Raw genomic sequence first — 18948 nt, 5'->3', positions numbered from 1 at the left:
TTCTCCAAAATTGCCAAGAAATATTTGAAGCACAATTTAGATCCCAGTGACTAGACAGGTAAAGACAACACTGACTACAGCCTGTTTTAATTGTGCTGTCGAAGTACAGATACCTCTATTGGCACAACATTGTGTGTTGCCATTGGAAGAGCAGAGAGGCGAGTAGCTCTGCTTTACACCTAGCTTCCAGTCTGCTATAAGAACAATGACCACTACGATGGGGACAGTAACACACGTGCGCTTACTGCATAGTGCACACAGGAACTACCCACAAACACGCATGGTAACCGTAGTATGACATTACCTGGTGGTATGTAGGCACTCTGCACTTCGTCCTCGCTTTGCTCTGGGCAGCATAAGAAGCTCACTGCACAGAAAGCATGGGTGGTGAGTGAAACAGACACAAACACGAGGCATTAGATGATTAATGGGAAATGCGAGTGATATGAAGAGTAAATAGGAAGAAAAGACTGAACCCCCACATCTCACTCCGATTCATTACACTTGCCCTGGTATCATTGTGGACACAAGCAGACATATTTCTAATGAACTTTAGAATAGGTTACACATTCATGTTAATTTCATTATACAAAAACAGAATATTCTAAATCATGATCACTGATGGTCCTACCCTTGCACAGCTTTAGGTCACTGTTGAACAGAAGCATGTTAGCACAAAAGGCATATTTCAGTTTTAAAAGCGCTTTCTAAAGATCATTGCCAGGGCTTTGTTTCCATTACCCGTTCCTGCCAGAGAGAGTCCAAACTAGGCAAGAGTCTACAGATTCACAGCCAGTCAACGCGTTCTCCATAAGCTGAGGGGAGGGAGTGAATCGGATCCGAGCAGAGCAAACGGTTACACCAGGATCTTAAGCCACTTGCATTAGTTGACGGCATAACTGATGAAGCCATATGCATGCATACTGTAGGCCGAACCCCGACCCTCACCCGAAATTATTTGTCTCACAACATTTTGTCAAGTGTTGGCAATAAAAGGCTGTAGGATTTTATTGTACAGATATGGTTATGCAGATACACAAATAATCACATATCATAATAATATCATACTTTTGGGCACCGGGTCCCGAGGTTACCCCCTCTGGCCCGTTCCGGCTTCTCACGTCCCACGACTCTTTGTGGACACCGTAGGGTGGGAGGGTTTTGTGGTAAAGAAGCAAAGTGTGGAAGACGCTGAGTGAACAGCGAACCTCCTGTCAGTTTGGGTTCCCGTTCAGGGTCCACAAACAGATTGTGTTTTCTTGGAGCATTCTGCTCTTATTTATAGGACCCAGGGAAGCCCTGGATCTTTGATGTGTATAGTAGTGGGGGTCTGTGAGCCAGCCCCCGGCTGGATAGCCGACATGTCTGGCCCCCTGAGGGGGCAAGTCTTTGAACCTGGGCCCTGCGTGCCTGTTGGTTTTCCGTAGGTGCTTAGCACCTTGTTGTTTGGAGGAAGGGCGAGGTGCATGTTCGCACCTCACCCTTCCTCGGCATTGTGTGACAGAGACTGCATGTCTCTGCGCTTGTGGGGGAGAGGAGCAGGCTTGGGGGCGGGAGCTGCCCCTCTCCTAGCCTGCCGAATGGTAACATCATTTACTCTGCCTCGACTTGGGCGGCCCTGCGTCATTGACCATAACACGTACACATTAGGGGCGCTTTCGGAGCAGTGCTTTCTCCAGCCACATGGCTGTGTGCACAGGGGGGCACAGTCATCCGCACTATGCATATCACCTCAGGGCCCCAACCTGCATGGTGGAATGAGTCAGCCCCGATTCATTGGGGGTGCAGGGATGTCTGTCAATAAACGCCTTTGCACTGCTGCCAAGGTACTGAACAGATTTCTGGCCGTATTGTGTTTTTCCCTGCGCTTGTCCAAAAACTCCGGAGACCCGGTACTGGGGCAACAGAGGCAGGAACTGACTCAAAACAGGCCACCTTGATGAATAAAGGGAATCCTTTCATGAGAAATGCTAACCTCGCAGGCCACTTCCACCGAACATGTTTTACCGCATTTTACTGCAATATGCAGATGGAGTGTCGGTTTAGGTATTTTAGAAGTGGGTGAGGAGAAGGGGAATACAAGGAGGGTCTCCCCCGCAACTATTTGCAGTAAAATGCAATAAAAAAAATTGTGAAATGTGATTCGTTGAAATACCTGCGAGCAAATGACATAGAACCATCTCATGTGCTGCAGTCACTCCATGGGCACGGCCTTGAGCGCACATTCGGGTTATGGCACGAATGCTGATTATTCCTAGCTTGTGATGGAGAGTTGGCATTCTATAAATGGCACGAAGGCGATTATGCATACAATCTTTTTATTTGCTCCACAGAAGCAAGATAAATAAACCTACATTGACAGACTATCATACCCATAATCCATCACCCCTGCCTCCCTTCCATTTCCTCCAGTAAATAGTCCCTTCAACCATAATCAATCCTCTTTTCATCTACGACTCCTCAGCCGCGCACTATTGCGCCTTGCGGTTTGCAATGAAACCTGTACAAAATATCCAGGCGTTAAAAAGGAGTAACTGTTCTGCTTCTCTCTATCTAATCGTAGCAGTGCACAACTCATACTCATGAAAACAGTGTACTATGCACAATAGGAAGGAAAGAGATAACCGAAGAGCTCATGTTAGTCCCACATTAAATGTGGAACTGGACCCTCCCCGTGAAGGAGTAGTCCAGCACCCCTGAAAGGAGATCAAGAACATACGCATTGCCAGTTTGGCAGACAGTGCCTTTCATGAAATCATAGAATTAGAGGGCCAGTCTTTACACCATGACATAACCAAATCCACATCCCAAAGACATGAATATCTGCAAGTCGGAGTAGGTCTGGAATCCCAAAAACCATTCAACAACCTGCAAACCAGCGGATGTTCCCCCAATGGAAACTCCACCACCAAATCATGCCTGGATGAAATCGGAGTGTTGTACAGATTAATGCGCAATAAGACAAGGATGAATCCAGACAAGCCAAATAATTCACCACTGGAGCGACCATGGCATGAATGAGATCCAGACCCTGGGGCAAGCACCAGCAAATCCTTACCCCCCCCCTCCCCATATTGCCATATATGACCGCATGGTACTGGCTACCCAAGACTTCTGCATGAGCATTGAAGAAAATTGCAAAAGTCCCTCGGAGGACCAGCAGCCACCGAAATCATCCAGGCTACCGTCCTGGAGAGCCTTTGAGAACCAGCGGTTGAGGTCTGAATCCAAACACGGAAATATCAGTAGGAAAATAGGTGGGCCACCGACATTGACATTATCAAGGGAACCAAGTCTGCCTTCTCAAGAGAGGAGTGATCAACACCAACCCAAGGCCTTGCACCTTGGAATGAAGAAGCATCTAAGGGATCACCGGAGACAGAGGGAATACAAAATGTCTTACCCCCACCTCAATCCTGAAAAAAAGACATCCGTTGCTCCTATCCAGTCTCCAGCTACATTAATTTGGTAACTAGGTTTTTAAATGGCACGCAAAGAGATTGAAAAGGCTGCCACAGATTCTGCAGCAGCAAGAACAGCCTATGATGGCGTTTCAAGTCGCTGTTGCCCAACCATTACATGCAGCACCAAATCTGCTACCAGACTGAGGGTGCCCAGTATCTATACAGGCTGTACCTTGGTCCGGTATCTCAGGCAAAAGTCCCAATACAGCTACATCATTGAGAGACTTGGAGGGAAAGCCCCCCCAACCTGTTGATGTATGGCATCACTGCCCCATTGTCCATTAATAGCCGAACAAGGCAATGCAAGAACCTGCTTGCAGAGCACCTTACCGCAGAAGAACAAGCAAGCAGTTCTAAACAGTTGATGTGCCAAAATGGCTCTGAGGAGGCCAGAGTCCAGATTGTGCTACACCTGGCACCCCAACCCATCTGACTTCTGCTGGATATTAATTGTAGATTAAAGGAAGATGGAAAGAGACCATTTCCATTCCAGGCATCAATGTGACTTCCCAATCGACACAATTCTAGTAGGGCCTTACGGCACCCAATCTGCGAAACCTAGGCATGTGCATAAAGCCAGTTTCTATATCTATAATGTCTGCAGGGCCCTGTGATGTTTCAACCTGGGGAAAATATCCTGAATAGAAGGAGACAAGGGGCTGGTTAGATGAGCTGGATGACTGACCTCCCTCCTGAGCAGCATCAGCTTCCACGGTGGGAATCGAAGGGTGGAGGACCTTGAATCTATCATAAACCTCACAAATTGCATAACCGGCACAGGAACAAGTTACGGCTTCTGGCGGTTTAAGACAATCCCCAGTGACTGGAGAATGTACGCTGTCCAGTGCCCTGAGTCAAGCTCTTCGATCCTGCCATAATGTGATTATCGTCTAGATAGATCGGTAAATGCCCCCATTCGGTCCTGAGAAGCTCTGCCACCATCCTGAGTAGCATCATGTGCGACAAGATACCAAAAGGGCCACAAACTGTTAAAATGTCACTTCCTAAAAGAAATGCAGAAAACCTCTATGGGGTCAGTAAATTGGCACCATGAGGTAAGCATCCTCGAGATCGATCACCCGGTCTCAAGACATCCTTCCAAATGTCAATTGGTTCGATCTTGGAATGGCTGTAAACTACAACCCCCTTCAGTTCCCTAAGGTACATGAAAGCTCTGAACCCTCCATCCTTCTGTCCATTCTCACAAGAAATATATTGCTCAAGAAACCCTTGGGATGGATAGCTACCCTCATTTGCCCTCCTGCCTAGAAAGTCCCTTATTTCCTGATCCATCAACGGGTACAAAAACACCACCTGCCACGGATCCTGCTGAACCAGAGGCACCACAAATTCCAACCTGAAGCATTGCGTCATCTGAAGTACCAAAGGGTCTTGAGAAACCTGCAGCCAATACTTGGTATAAAACCACAATCTTCCCTGTATAGGCCATGGCACCTCACCCAAAGAAGAGGGGGGGGTCCTGCCTTGGACTGGGTTAGCTCTGCCACATCCTCCCCTGAAGCCTCTTCCCCCAGGATCCCGGCTCTTTGCAGGAAGATAGTTTGACTGACTCTTGGTTCCGAGATGGGCTGACTTTCTCTGCGAAAGATGGGACCTGATGTGTGCTGCCCCCAGCTGACCACGTGGCCCCTTACGTGACTGGCCCTGGGAGAGATCCGGGGTGAAAAGATCTTCTTTAAGAAGGATTGAGCCCTGTCTAAAGTGGCAAATGTATTAACAAATTGGCCCAACTCCTTGACAAAGTAATCCCCAAACACCAAAGGTCCAGATGACTCTCCCCCTTTTAATTCGCCAAGCCCTGCAGTTTAGGGCTGTTTTGAGCAGAATGCCTTTCCTGTGTTCCTGCAGCATGGATGAGTTGGTGGCACCCAAACAACAAATGGCTTTTTGTGCCCAACTGCTAATTTGAATAGGATCCAACAACCCCCGCCCCCCACACCTTACCCTGCTGCTCTGGCTTCCTCGACTAAGTCAAGAATCTTCCCTAAAGGTCCCACAACGCTAAGCAGCCTTCCCTGGCCGGAATCCATGCTCCATTCACCCCTTTGGAGATGTCTCTCCCAAATTTGGACACAAATTTAATTAACTTGGGATCAGCAGTGGAAGTAGAAAACAAGGCTAACGGCCTTCATATTGTTCCTGGCAGCTGCCTCATCTTGTTTCTGAGAAAGGTTCTGCGTAATCCCCAGTAGTCGGAGAAGGGCACATTCCCGAGAATTGGGCTGAGAGGAGTTCTGGACAACACCTAGCTCTCCCTTGGCACCCAACAGACCTGAAGGATCCTCTCCATATCCATAGTTTAAACCCTCTGAATTAATATGGGGGGGACCCAGCCCAGGGTCCCCTGGTGACGGCTCTAGAGCCAGTAACCCAGCTCTCTTGGCCTGCTTCTGTTCTTCCTCCAGGCCTAAGGGTCTAGCGAGTGCCTGTAGCAACTCAATCATGGACAGGCCAGCAACTTCTCAATCCTGTGGTTACCGGGATGAAGAAAGTCATTACTGAGTGAGCAAACGGAAACATGTGCCACCCATACAGCGGGCAGGCAACCAGTGCTAACCATTGCCTGTCCCCGGCAGTCGCGGCAATGAAAGCAATACCAGCGCAGATAACATTCTCTCAACAGAGGGAAAACCAGCCAAACACACACCTTTGGAAAAATGGAGCAGTACGAATCAGGGCGACCTATAGGAGAAGGAACTATTTATAGGGGGAATTGGAAGGTAGGCTGCGGTGATGGAGTATGGGTATGGCAGTCTGTTAATTTAGGTTTATTCTTCTTACTGCTGTGGACCTAATCAAGAGCTATAATGCATAACAGGAAGTAACTATGCCACGCCTTAAAATCTGCTGTGCAAAGCAATGGCACGTGCAGGATAGAAAAACCTTTTGCGAATGAGGGATGGGGGAGTCATTGTATTGCGGTGTACCAATCCTTTTACATTTCTTTCCTTAACATCTATGACACTCTTTAGTTCCGTGGGGACCAAAAATGTTACTGTGATCGAGGAGATGTTATAAAGATTATCACCACTGAGGAATTTCCCCCTCCACTCAATACCCTCGCTTTAGCCCAGCCAAGTCACCTTCATGTAGTTCAGAAATGGCAATTTTTCTTAATGCTGACACTAAGAATATAACTTAAATTTAATTTAAATGTAAATTAACATTCATCGCTGATGAGGAGTTGGGGATGTACTTTCCATTATTAGCGCACAGATTATAAATCGTAGCGTTAATTAGGTTCCAGCTGAAACATGAAGAATGGAGCGCTTTCACATTCTCAAGTACAATTTCATTCCAGCAAGTAGCTAAATATAGAACCATTAAATATTACAAATGGCACCAGCCTCTACGGCGCAGGATAGCAAGTTCTGACCCTTGAAGGGGTCAGATGGTTAATATAAGGGTGTCCTTTGCCAGCTTCATATTGATATCATGTTTTTCTATAGTGCTCACTTCTAAGCTGTGTAAGGATAGCTGCTGCATTACCCAAATCTCATAACACACATTTCATGCAACTCAGAAGCATAAAGGTCAGTTCTCACTCTGCCAGAACTCAAACACGTGTCCTTCGGCCGGAACACTGATGTCTGAGGCGAGCACTGAACCCACTAAACTACGCTGAACTGCCACCCTCCATGCTGAAACAATACATATTGTATTGTCATATTGCTTCCCAAGTGAAAGCACTGAGGGCTCCCTCAGACACCAAGGATGTGTTCTTGGGCTGGCATTGTGGAAGGAAAACTGGTTTTTGTGTTGTTTACTGTACCTCAGCCAAGGGCCATGCAAGGCAGGTGCATTTTGTTTTCCCAGACTTACGTGGCACATTGGCAATGCAGGCTGGGGCACTGCATTGAGGTGCTACTGCTCCATGACAGGAACCAGGAAGGGAGATGAGTTTGATTTGTGGCTCTCCTGGCAGTGGCAGGAGTCCTGAGGAGTCAGCGTAGTGCATGTAAGGAAATATAAAGATACATATGAATGCATACATATGTTCATCAGAGGGTGAAAGTGTCCATGCGAATGAGGTTGCAGTGTGACTGATGTAGCTGATGGATGGTTGCGTGAAAGGAAAGGGTGAATGTGCAGTGTGAATGCTGCACAAAGTATGGGGGAATGTGTCAGTGGGAAAATGAATGTACTGTGAATGTTGTAGTGAATGGGTGCGTGTGTGAATGGGAAAATAAATGAATGCAGTGTGAAAGTGTGTGAATGTGCGTATGGGCATGTGGCAAAGGAGAAGATTGTTGAGGGGGTTGGGAGGATGTCTAGGTCTGGACATGTGTTCTAACAGTGGCATATCATTTTACTGGCATTTGGGCAAAGCCAACAAGATGAGTTAATAAGTAAGGATACTGACCTACAATGGTGCCGCCAGTATGGATATGTATTTCAGCAGTGGCATGTCATATCTACTGGCATTACAGGCAAAGCCAACATGATGAGTGTTCATATTGGGGGATATTATCCTGCATTGGCACAGCCAGTACGGACATGTTTTCCAACAGTGGCATATCATTTGTACTGGCATTTAGGGCAAAGTAAACGTAAGTGTTCTTAAATGGGGATACTGACCTATAATGGTGTGCCAAGTGTAACATTTTATCTTACAGTGGCACAACATGTATTAATAGCTTTAGGGGTAAAGGCAACATGTTGAGTGTTCTTAAGTGGGACTACTGGCCTACATTGACACAGCCAGTATGGACATGTTTTCTAACAGTGAAATATCATTTGTAATGGTATCATTTCTAAAAAACTGCCTGTTAATTTAATGGAATTTGGCAGTTGTCAACCAAGTGGTTCATCCCATGGTTACCTATGTGGAAAAACAACAAGATGTCTGTTTGATCTCTTTGTTAAGTATTAAAGGTTGTTGACCTATATGAGGGTGGTCAATTACGGGATTCCTATTTTTAGCCCAACAAGGAAGAATCAGGCAGTTCTGATCACAGATAACTTCCATCATCTCATCACGTCTCTTTAGCAACATCTTTACAAATGGCACTGGAACGGTGTTTGAGCTATGACGAAAATTATGTAAAGGAATTATTAGAGAAAGCCTCGGATTTAGGCGGATCATCTGAGGCTACTAGCAATATTACAAACTGGGACGAACTCAGCCAACTTAAAAAACGGTTAATAAGGACCGAATTACACGGCTCAATCCTGCTAGAATATCTGAAGAAAGGGACTTTACCACAAGGATTAGTGGTGAGAAACGAACCCAGGCTGTTTCTAGACAACAAAAACTTTATATTGCAATGGAGTTACATTGCAAATAAATGCGGCAGGGACTGGGTGATTTTGATCATCGATACCGCTTCAGAGACAACAGAGAAAATTCTGGTGGACCTAAAAACATTGGAAGAGGCAATACAAAAATTGGTTCCTGTGGATACCTACAAAAAAAGACTGGATACGCTATTGACGGAAATGTTGGCCTTTAAAGAAAGTACCTTAACTGAAGGAGTTTGGAGAATGAACAAAGAACTTACTAACTTCTCCCACGAAAAAGCTTTCAAGTACACACAGGATAATTATTTCCAGAATTTGGCTTCAGGAAACTCCCCACCACGAGCGCAGAAAAAAGTACAGTTCAGAAACACTTCTTTCAGTTCGAGCAATGGTAGCTCCAATGGAGACCTGACTCCAAGACAAGGCCAATCGAACCGTCACCCTAGAAAAAATAACTATCGAGGGAAGAACAAGTCTAATCGCGGCGGTCCCCAAAACAGTGGCATAGTTCCGCCAACTGCACAGTCTTTTTTAGAGAGCAACCCAGAGGACTGGGACTGGGAACCAAGAATCACCCGAAGCATGCAAGCATTATGGTGAACCTTTCCAAATATACACCAACTGAAGATGAAACCAAAGTGATTGAGAAAGGATTAGGTTCCGTACCCACCAACAAACATGGTCCTGTCAACTTTAGACAGGAATTCTTTAGCTTCATGAGAAAAATTCATCTCTTCCAATTCTTCGATGGCATAGACCCCGAACCTGACAATTCGGACTCTAAACTACATAACAAGTCTACATTTAGTGTTCCTACTCAAGCACAATCTGCAGAGGCTAAGGTGTTCCAGAAATGTGTTCTCCACGATCTAGAGGAACTAGAGAAGAAAAATAAGAACAAAAGAACGTTCATGAACATGACCAGACGCGAGGAAAATGCTATGCAAGCCCTTTTGGCTAATGATAAAATTGTCATCCGAAAGACGGACAAGGGTGGTGCAATTGTACTACAGGACAAAGACAAATACAAACTAGAATGCAACAGACAATTGTTAGATCTGGACAATTATCGACATCTTGTAAGTGACCCTACCAATAAACTTAAAGAACTAATCGGGTTAAAAGTTGAAAAAGCCAAACAAAGAGAATGGATTACACCAAAGGAAGCGGACTTCCTCATCAAAACCAAACCTCGGATCTTGCAGTTCTATACGTTGCCTAAAATACATAAGTCCTTAATTGATCCACCCGGAAGACCTATCGTGTCAGGCGTAGAGTCAGTTCTTGAACCACTATCCAGGTTTACAGATACATTTCTTCAACCGTTGGTTCGTAAAATGGCGTCATACATACAAGATACCACTCAAATGATCAAGCTAGTAGAGAATTTACCCTTCAACGCTGAAACAGAAATACTATTGGGCCTCGATGTAGTAGCCCTATACACAAGTATACCACAGAGAGAATCCCTCGACATGCTAGAGGAAAAATTATTGAACGACCACACGGTGGGTAAGACCCCTAACTCTTTTATCCTGTGGTGTGCGGAGATGAGTCTCCAGGAAAATTATTTCCATTTTGACGGTGACTTTTACCAACAAATTCAGGGCACCGCGATGGGGGCTACATTAGCTGCAAGCATTGCCAATCTCTATATGGAATCCTTTGAGCTCTCTAAAATCTTCAACACCACTAATCCATTTCTTAAAAATATCTCTGAATGGAAAAGATACATAGATGATATATTTGTCATTTTGAAAGGCTCGACAACAGAACTTAAAAATGTCCTTACCTGGATTAATACCCAAAACCGGTTCCTTAAATTTACTTCGAACTCGAGCAAGAAAGAACTCAATTTCCTGGATCTGACAATAACATCAGACGCCCAGTCTAAAACATTATATTTCAGACCATACAATAAACCTACTGATCGCAATTCAATGCTGCATTACGAAAGCTTCCACCCTAAACAGGTGCGGGACAATTTGCCACTGAGCCAATTCTTGAGATTTAAAAGGAACAGCTCAACCAAAGAAGACTTCAAAGCAAGTGCCCTCAACATGAAAAACAACCTAGAACAAAGAGGCTATCCGAAACAAATAACCACGCAAGCCTTGAAGAGATCTGAAAATAACCATCGTGAATCACCGTGAAGTATAGGCAACACAGTGCACAAAAAGAGCAAGATAAGAAACTAGTATTTGTGAATACCTACAGTGACATGTCGAACCAAATCAAGAAAATTGTGCTTAAGAATTGGCACGTTCTGAGTAAAAGTGAAATACCAGTCCCCAAACCAGTGGTAGGTTTCAAACGCAGCAAAAATATCAAAGACTTGATCACTAGGAATGACATTACCACAAAAATTGAACAGAGAAGCATTACAGAGAGTTGGAATATGCCTCCCATCATTGGTCACTTTCCATGTGGTCATTGTATTTATTGCAATTCCACTAAAAAGAGCACTGAAGTAAATTTGGGTCTTGGTACCCCTTGGAAGCAAAACAAACACACCAATTGCAACACCAGTATGGTTATCTACACCATCTGGTGTCCCTGCAAAAAACTCTATATTGGGAAAACAGAGAGAAAGGTGAAAGTGAGGATAGGTGAGCATAAGAGTTGTCTAAAAAATAAAACTGCCAATGCCCCACTGGTAGACCATTGGATAGAGTTTGGACACAAACCCGATGATCTGCAATGGACGGTTATATACAAACTAATGCCTGGTCCCGATACCAACAGAGACAAACAATTGCTATTCAGAAAAGAACAACTCATTTTTTTTAACCAAAAGCGCAACCATATGCCTCAATGAGAAAATAGATTGGCTGAATATTTGACACCACACTGGAATAGGATGAATTTACCTTGAGAACACCCATGGCGATTTAGCCTCCTTTCCATCCTCTATATTTATGTTTTGCAAGTCATGATGACCTGGGTAACCTGGGTGACTGGTTGTTCTGTGCTTCCCAGTCACATGGGAGGTGACTCTCCGGTTCGCAATCATGCAGTATAGCCTACAACTTACTGATATTCGACTTCGGAGGAGACAATTATTCCCATACTATTGTCTATCGAGTCTATTGGGCGGTACATGCAAAGTGACGCTCGGACATGTGTAACAAACATTGTTAAACAGCAAAATAGAATACGAACCCTCTGACGTGTGAGGTAATCATATCGGGCAACAAGACAATATGGGACGCAACATTACATTCTGATTGGTCTCAGTGTATCCATACGTCCTCCGATCACGTGACTCCACACATGATGGAGATGGTTCAATCATTACAGGGACGTAGGACGACTTTCCGCATTTAAACGAGCACAGGAAGTACTCGAATGCATACCTCCAGCCACGCCTACATTGGTGGTAGGTTGACGGCGCCGAAGGGAGAAGTTGTGAGAACGCATTAAGGTAAACAGCGGCGTACAATCATTGTATTTACTATGTGTGGACACTTGGGAGACTGGGAGGTAACTCGTTCTCTCCTTGCCCCCTTATTTCCAGAAGTGTGCTGTGATAACCTTTCTGCGCACTCGGGAACACGAGTAAAGACTGCGTTGAGCAAGCAGATGAGAGACCGCATTAAGGTAACCGGCGGTTCTTAGTCAGAAGATTATACTTCTCAGGACGTCTAGTTAACCTGTTTTGTTATCTGTAGGTAACTCGCCCTTTTTCCAATCACTTTTCTTTCAGTTTTCTTGCTGCATCAAGATCTTTGCGCATTTGTCCGACACACGGCAGACCGTGTAGCGGGTACCAGAGGGTTGCAAGCTATTTTGGGCTTCTGAATTTACCGTCTAAGTGCCGTATCCCGGTCTAAGGCAATCAGTGTCCCTTCGATAGTGTATTCTATGGTGATGAGGTAATTACCCAGCTACTCTTGCAAAAGAGTTAATGCCTGTGGTGTGGTTCCAGATGTAGTCTAATACAGAATACAGGGCTATCTGTTTTGATTCTGTTTTCCCAGTAATTATTTAATCGTTTGACTTACGGAGCTCAGGGGGTCGAATAACCCGCAGCAAGGTGCTCTAGACTACGCAAGACCTTGCGATCTGAACTAAGACTGGTGTTTGGCTTCGTGGACCCTGGGGACCATCCAACGGATGGTAAGCAAGTGCATATGACCACTAACTTTTCCAATGTATAACGCCAAGTCCCACCAAGGAGGGTGTGAGACTGGTGTACATAAGCTATGATATTGAGCTATAAATTTGGAAGGCTAATCTGTTTTCAGACACTGTTACGCTCACCTGATTCAAACGGGGGCGTCGATCTGGACTGGCCCGCTGTTGCTTCCACCAGAGTAACACGTAGAGCCGAGATGACAGACTGGACAGACCCACTTAGCTTCGTTTGTTGGTGCATTGCCATGCACCTCGCAGAGCCGTGCTGAACTCGCCAACCGGGGCTGCATTCCTTTACTCCATCGCAAATCCAACATACTTGGTCCCCTACTTGGTATTGCGGTGCTTCACTCCTGTGTTGATCAGCATCCTTCTTGTATTTATCCTTAGCCTTTTGTAAATGTGCAGTCGCTTCTTTAAAGGCTTGTGTGATAACAGCGTGGAGATGGTCCACCGCAGGCATCTCTAAATGCTGGGGAGAACCTAAGTCTGAGGTTCGAGGATGGTGACCATATAGGGTAAAAAAAGGGCTTTGTTTAGTTCCTAAGTGTACAGAATTATTGTATGCATACTCGGCGATCCAAAGAATATCCTCCTCAGATTGATGTAGCATACAACGTAGGTATTGCTCAAGAGTCTGGTTGGTTCTCTCTGTTTGACCGTCGGTCTGGGGATGGTGGCTGGTTGAAAGCCTAACATCAATTTGTGCCAGCTGGCAGCACTACCTCCAAAAATGTGAAATAAATTGACTTCCCCGGTCTGAAATTAACACAGAAGGAAAGCCATGTAGACGGACAACATTTTCAAGGAACTCCTTGGCCAGGATTGAAGCTGAAGGTATTCCTTTTAAAGGAATGAAATGGGCCATTTTAGAAAAAAGATCTACAATAACTAGAATGGTGTTATAACCTTTGCACGGGGGTAAATCTGTGATAAAGTCTAATGACAAGGTATGCCAAGGAGTAGGTGGAATGTCTAACGGTTGTAATAATCCAGCGGGTTTTTTCTTTTCCCCTTTATTTTGAGCGCAAATGCCACAAGACATGACAAACAACTTGACATCTTTTCGCCAGGTGGGCCACCAAAACGGTTTCTTGATTTTGGCTTCAGTTTTAGCAATGCCAGGATGTCCTTCAATCAAGGTGTCGTGGTAATGAGAAATGACAAGTTTCTGTAGTTCCTCTAGTGGCAAAAATAGCCGGCCTTGGTAATAAGGTAGATTGTTGGTGACAGAATACTCTGGGCCTTTCCTTGCCCAGCCCTGTAAGGCATCGGAATCAAAGAGTTGATGGACCTTTTCTTGAATGTCCTCCAGGGAGTGTATGGATGTCAGACCAACGATCCTCTGTTCAGGAATTATGGGTACAGGTTCTAAAGCTCTTTCTGTTTCTCCCATTCCTATTCGGGACAGGGCATCAGCTTTTCAATTCTTACAACCTGGTCGATAGGTTATTACAAAATCAAACTCGGCGAAGAACAATGCCCAACGGAGTTGGCGTGAAGATTGGGCCTTGGCTACCTTTAGGTATTGTAAGTTGCGGTGATCAGTGTTGACCGTAATGGTATGCCTGGCGCCCAGCAGATAGTGCCACCAAGCCTTGAAGGCGGACTTGATGGCCAACAGTTCCTTGTTGGTTATAGCATAATTTAATTCGGGAGCCGAAAACTTTCTTGACCAAAATGCCACTGGGTGCAGCTGGTTAGTTTCGGGATCCTTGTGGGAGAGCACTGCTCCCATAGCTGAACTGGATGCATCTGTTTCCACTATGTAGGGAAGCTCTGGGCGCGGGTGTCGTAATACAGGAGCGGACGTGAATTTCTTTTTTAACTCTTGGAAGGCGTTCTTGGCTTCTTCTGTCCTTGTAAAGCGTTTATTCTTTCGCAATAGTGTTGTAATGGGATGTACAATGTGTGAGAAGTCCGGGATAAACCTGCGGTAGAAATTGGCAAAGCCGAGCATGCTTTGAACTCCTTTGACTGAGCTTGGCGAAGGCCAATTAAGAATTGTGTCCACCTTCCGTGTATCCATCCGGATTCCTTTCGGGGTCAGAATAAATCCAAGAAACTCTACTTCCGTAGTGTGAAAGATGCACTTTTCCAGTTTAGCGTATAACTTATACTGGCGTAACTTTTCTAGGACTGCTCGGACGTGCTTTACATGATCGGATTTTGATAGGGAGTATACTAAGATATCGTCGATGTAAACGACTACACAAACATCGATGAGCTCTAGGAAGACATTGTTCATGAAGAACTGGAAGGCTGCTGGTGCGTTACACAGTCCGAAAGGCATCACCTGGTACTCAAATAATCCGTACTTGGTGCGAAAAGCAGTCTTCCATTCGTCACCCTCTTTGACGCGTACCAGATGATATGCCCCACGAAGGTCTAGTTTTGTGTATATACAAGCGTTCTTTACCTGGTCTAGTAGTTCAGGGATCAAAGGCAATGGGTACCGATTCTTGATAGTTATCTGATTCAGCGCGCGGTAGTCAATGCATGTTCTAAGGTCGCCTTCCTTTTTTGGCACGAAGAACAAAGCGGAAGATGCAGGGGACTTGGACGGGCGGATGAAGCCATTAGCAAGATACTGGTCTAGGTACTGGCGCAAGTGGAGATTTTCAGGTTCCGTGAGGGCATAGATTCTGCTGCAAGGTGGTTGTGCTCCTGGTATGAGATCTATTTGACAATCATACGATCTGTGCGGTGGTAAGGTGTTTGCCTGCTCCTTTTGAAAGACATCCTGAAAGTCTTGGTATTCAGCAGGTAAGTCTATGGCAGCTGGGATTATTGGGGCAAGTACTGAATTTAGAGTTCTCTTTGGGTAACAGGTGTTAGCACATTCTGGGAAGGTTAGTGTCTTCTCTCGCCAATCAATACAGGGATTGTGTTTTTCCAACCAAGGGATTCCCAGTATCAGTTGAAACTGTGGAGCCTTGATTAAATCAAACACCATAACCTCTCGGTGTCCATCCTGACCCAGCAAAGTCATCTCTGCAGTGGAATGAGTTACGGGCCCAGAGGCAATTTCAGTTCCACCAACAGTGGTGACAACATCGGTAGTGGTCTTTCGGGTGAGAGGTAGATTCATCCTGGAAGCCAATCCGTAGTCCAAATAGTTTCCTATGGCTCCACTATCTACGTACGCCTTTACCGCGTGCATGCGTGATGGCTGCTCTGGATCTATAAGGATGGTGAAATGCGAGGTCAGAGTGTCCTTCTTTAAGCTCGGCAAGCTGACCTCTACGCTTGCCGGGCGTGATAGTTTCCCGAGTCAGGTTTCAAGTGGTTTTCATCTGCTGCTCCTATAGTTTTCTTGGGTGGTTTTACAGGGCAGTTCCGAAGGAAATGACCAGTAGCTCCGCAATATAGACATAATTTCTGTTGCCGTCTTCTTTCCCTTTCCTTCTGGGTTAAGGGTCCTCTAACCCCCCCGATTTGCATGGGTTCTGAGGCATCTACCCCCTTCGAGGGTATGTAGGTTTTAACCAAGACCTTGTTTTCAAACTTGGTTCGATCAGCCTTTCTGGTTTGAAGTCTGTGATATAACTGGACCACAAAATCTATATATTCAGCCCAGTCTAAAGGCGGGTTCACGACTTGGGCTAAAACATCCTTGAGTTCTCCCCGAAGCCCTCGATGGAATAATGTAATTCGCTTGGCTTCAGGCCATTCGGTTTCCACAACTAATCTATTGAAAGTTGCAATGTAAGATAAAAGATCCTGATTACCTTGCCGTAAGGATAAAAGTTTGTTATCCAAAGCCTGTCCTTGGGAATGTCGGGCGAACAGTCTTTCCATGCTAGTTCGAAAACCTTGGAAATCTCGAAGAATCGGGTCATCCTGATTTACTAGCGGAATGGACCAGTCCGCTGCACTGCCGCTGAGATATGACAGTACAAAAGCTACCTTGGCTTTATCGTTTGGGAAAGCTCCAGGTCTACATAAAAAGTGTAAGCGACATTGATTCATGAATATAGCAAACCTTTTAGGGTCTCCGGCAAAGCGTTCAGGCGGAGCCAAGGGAACGGCTCCAGGAAGGTTTATCTCCACCGGGTTACTCGGTGGCACCGGAGCTGGGCTGGCCCCGAGTCCAGGTAGAGGTGTTTGTCCAGCCTGGCTTTGTAATAGCTGTCTGGCCAAATCATCAGTTCGTTCTTTTGATACTATCAATTCCCTCCTGAGGGCATTGGTTTCCTGGCGGGCGGAATGCACTTCGGCCCTTAGTTCCCCTAATAATTGGGCCAACTGATCGGTTTCCGAGGTCTCCATGACGCCCAGGTGGGTATTTGTGGGTAGGCTTCGCATTCTGTTACGCTCACCTGATTCCACGGGGGCGTCGATCTGGACTGGCCCGCTGTTGCTTCCACCAGAGTAACACGTAGAGCCAAGATGACAGACTGGACAGACCCACTTAGCTTCGTTTGTTGGACTCGTACGAATATCTTTCTGCAATGGAGAAAGGGAATTAACCTTCCGTAATCTGAGCGTTAACCCGCCTTCCCACTCCCCGTGTCTGCCCAAAGGACACTCCTGAAGTTCCCTCTTAATCTCACCTGAAGATTTGGAAAGATGAGCTCTCCATCCTGCGTCGAGCGCAGGGGCGCGTAGACGACCAGTTACTTCACTGGCGTGGAGGAATTGGTGAGTTCCAGTATTGACTCGAAGTCCAATTGTTCGTAAGAGTTCAAAAGTCTGATCTTCACTCTGCCAGATTCCTTGCAGGTTGCGGATTTAAACCACCAGAAAAGTTCCAAGTTGCAATCGGTAAAATCCTGGTAAGTCTATTGTTGTTCTCTCCTTTGGGGCTGGGGTACAGCGATGATGCAGAATTAACTGCGCCGAACCGAAATGAGGTGAGTACCCCCCTGTGGTAAATCAGGTAAGTCTTTGGGGTTAGGTTGTATTGTCCTTGTTTTTTCCCCTTAGGGGCCGGAGTGCGGCGGTGATGCGGAATTGACTGCGCCGACTCGAGGTGAGTACCCCCCTGTGGTAATCAGGTAAGTCTTTGGGGGTGGTTTGTATTGCCCTTGCTCACCTATCTGTTCTTGTCTCCCCCAGGTGTTGAAGAATGGCCTGGAGATGCTGGATTTGCGATGGAGTAAAGGAATGCAGCCCCGGTTGGCGAGTTCAGCACGGCTCTGCGAGGTGCATGGCAATGCATCCGAGAAGGCTTCTCTCTTCCAGATCGACGATGTGCTGGATCAAGGATTCAGGGTTTTGTTCTGACCTCTTCTCCTTCTCCTTTTCTTGTTCCAGGTGTTCCAGGGCTGAAGCGGGCGTGGCTGAAGACTGGAGCTGCTGAAGACACGGTGAGAGTTACGCTGCAGCTAGCAGAATAACGCGAAGCACGTGTGGCTGTCCGGGTGTGGCTTAAATAGCCTTGGAAGAAGTCCCAGGTAAGTATTCTTCCACAGCCCGACCCGAGAGGAAAGGAGTCCCTGAGTTAAGGTAGTCCCTTTAAGCCTCATTTGGCTTGTGGCTTTGTGCAGCATGGTCTGCATCAGGTAGGTTTGCAGCATGGTCTGCAACAGGTAAGATTTCTGTAATGAGCCTGGCGCCCATGGCGCCAGGACTGACTTTATTCTTATGAGCCTGACGCCATAGGCGCCAGGACTGTGGCCAAAGAGCCCCTAACTGGGGTTTTTGGGCATGCTTCAAGTGGCATGATGCCTGCTTCTGGGGTTGCTTGGCCTGGTCTGGCTTTCCGGGGGCAGGCATCGTGACAGACACCTGAAACTTTTCTTATGTGGGTATTAAGTGTTGATTATAAGGACACGTTTCAATTAGCCAAAATGGAGTTAATCATTTTTCTCGCTACCAGTAATCTATATACTGGTGTATGTTGGCTAGGATATTGGGACACATGTTCTAATGGTCCCTTCTTGTTTTTTTTTTTCTTTTCTCCATAGGTATCAAGTGGATTCAACTTAATGGTTGTTTGGTGGATGCATTGAATTACTAAAAGTGGCATATTTAGTACAAGCCATTTTACATTCTCTAGGCATCTAGAGTTGAATTATTAGACATCCAATCAGTATGTTGATCTCAATGTTTTAACCAAAAAAGTGTTTAGAAACGTTTT

General features: G+C 45.8%; 1 protein-coding gene across 15 annotated transcripts in view; it reads right to left on the bottom strand.

Annotated features, from left to right (window-relative positions):
• The window catches only part of RIMS1 (regulating synaptic membrane exocytosis 1), a 1643460-nt gene that overhangs the window by 529456 nt on the left and 1095056 nt on the right, over positions 1 to 18948 (bottom strand). For all 15 annotated transcript variants that reach the window (XM_069606225.1, XM_069606227.1, XM_069606239.1 and 12 more), the window contains one exon: positions 305 to 367. In XM_069606225.1, the coding sequence (XP_069462326.1) occupies positions 305 to 367 (63 nt within the window). The remainder of the gene's footprint in view (positions 1 to 304; positions 368 to 18948) is intronic.

The sequence above is a fragment of the Ambystoma mexicanum genome, chromosome 4p (genome assembly GCF_040938575.1).
Source record: "Ambystoma mexicanum isolate Mex_15411 chromosome 4p, UKY_AmexF1_1, whole genome shotgun sequence".
NCBI classification, from domain to species: Eukaryota; Metazoa; Chordata; class Amphibia; order Caudata; family Ambystomatidae; genus Ambystoma; species Ambystoma mexicanum.
This window is presented reverse-complemented; position numbering and strand designations above follow the sequence as displayed.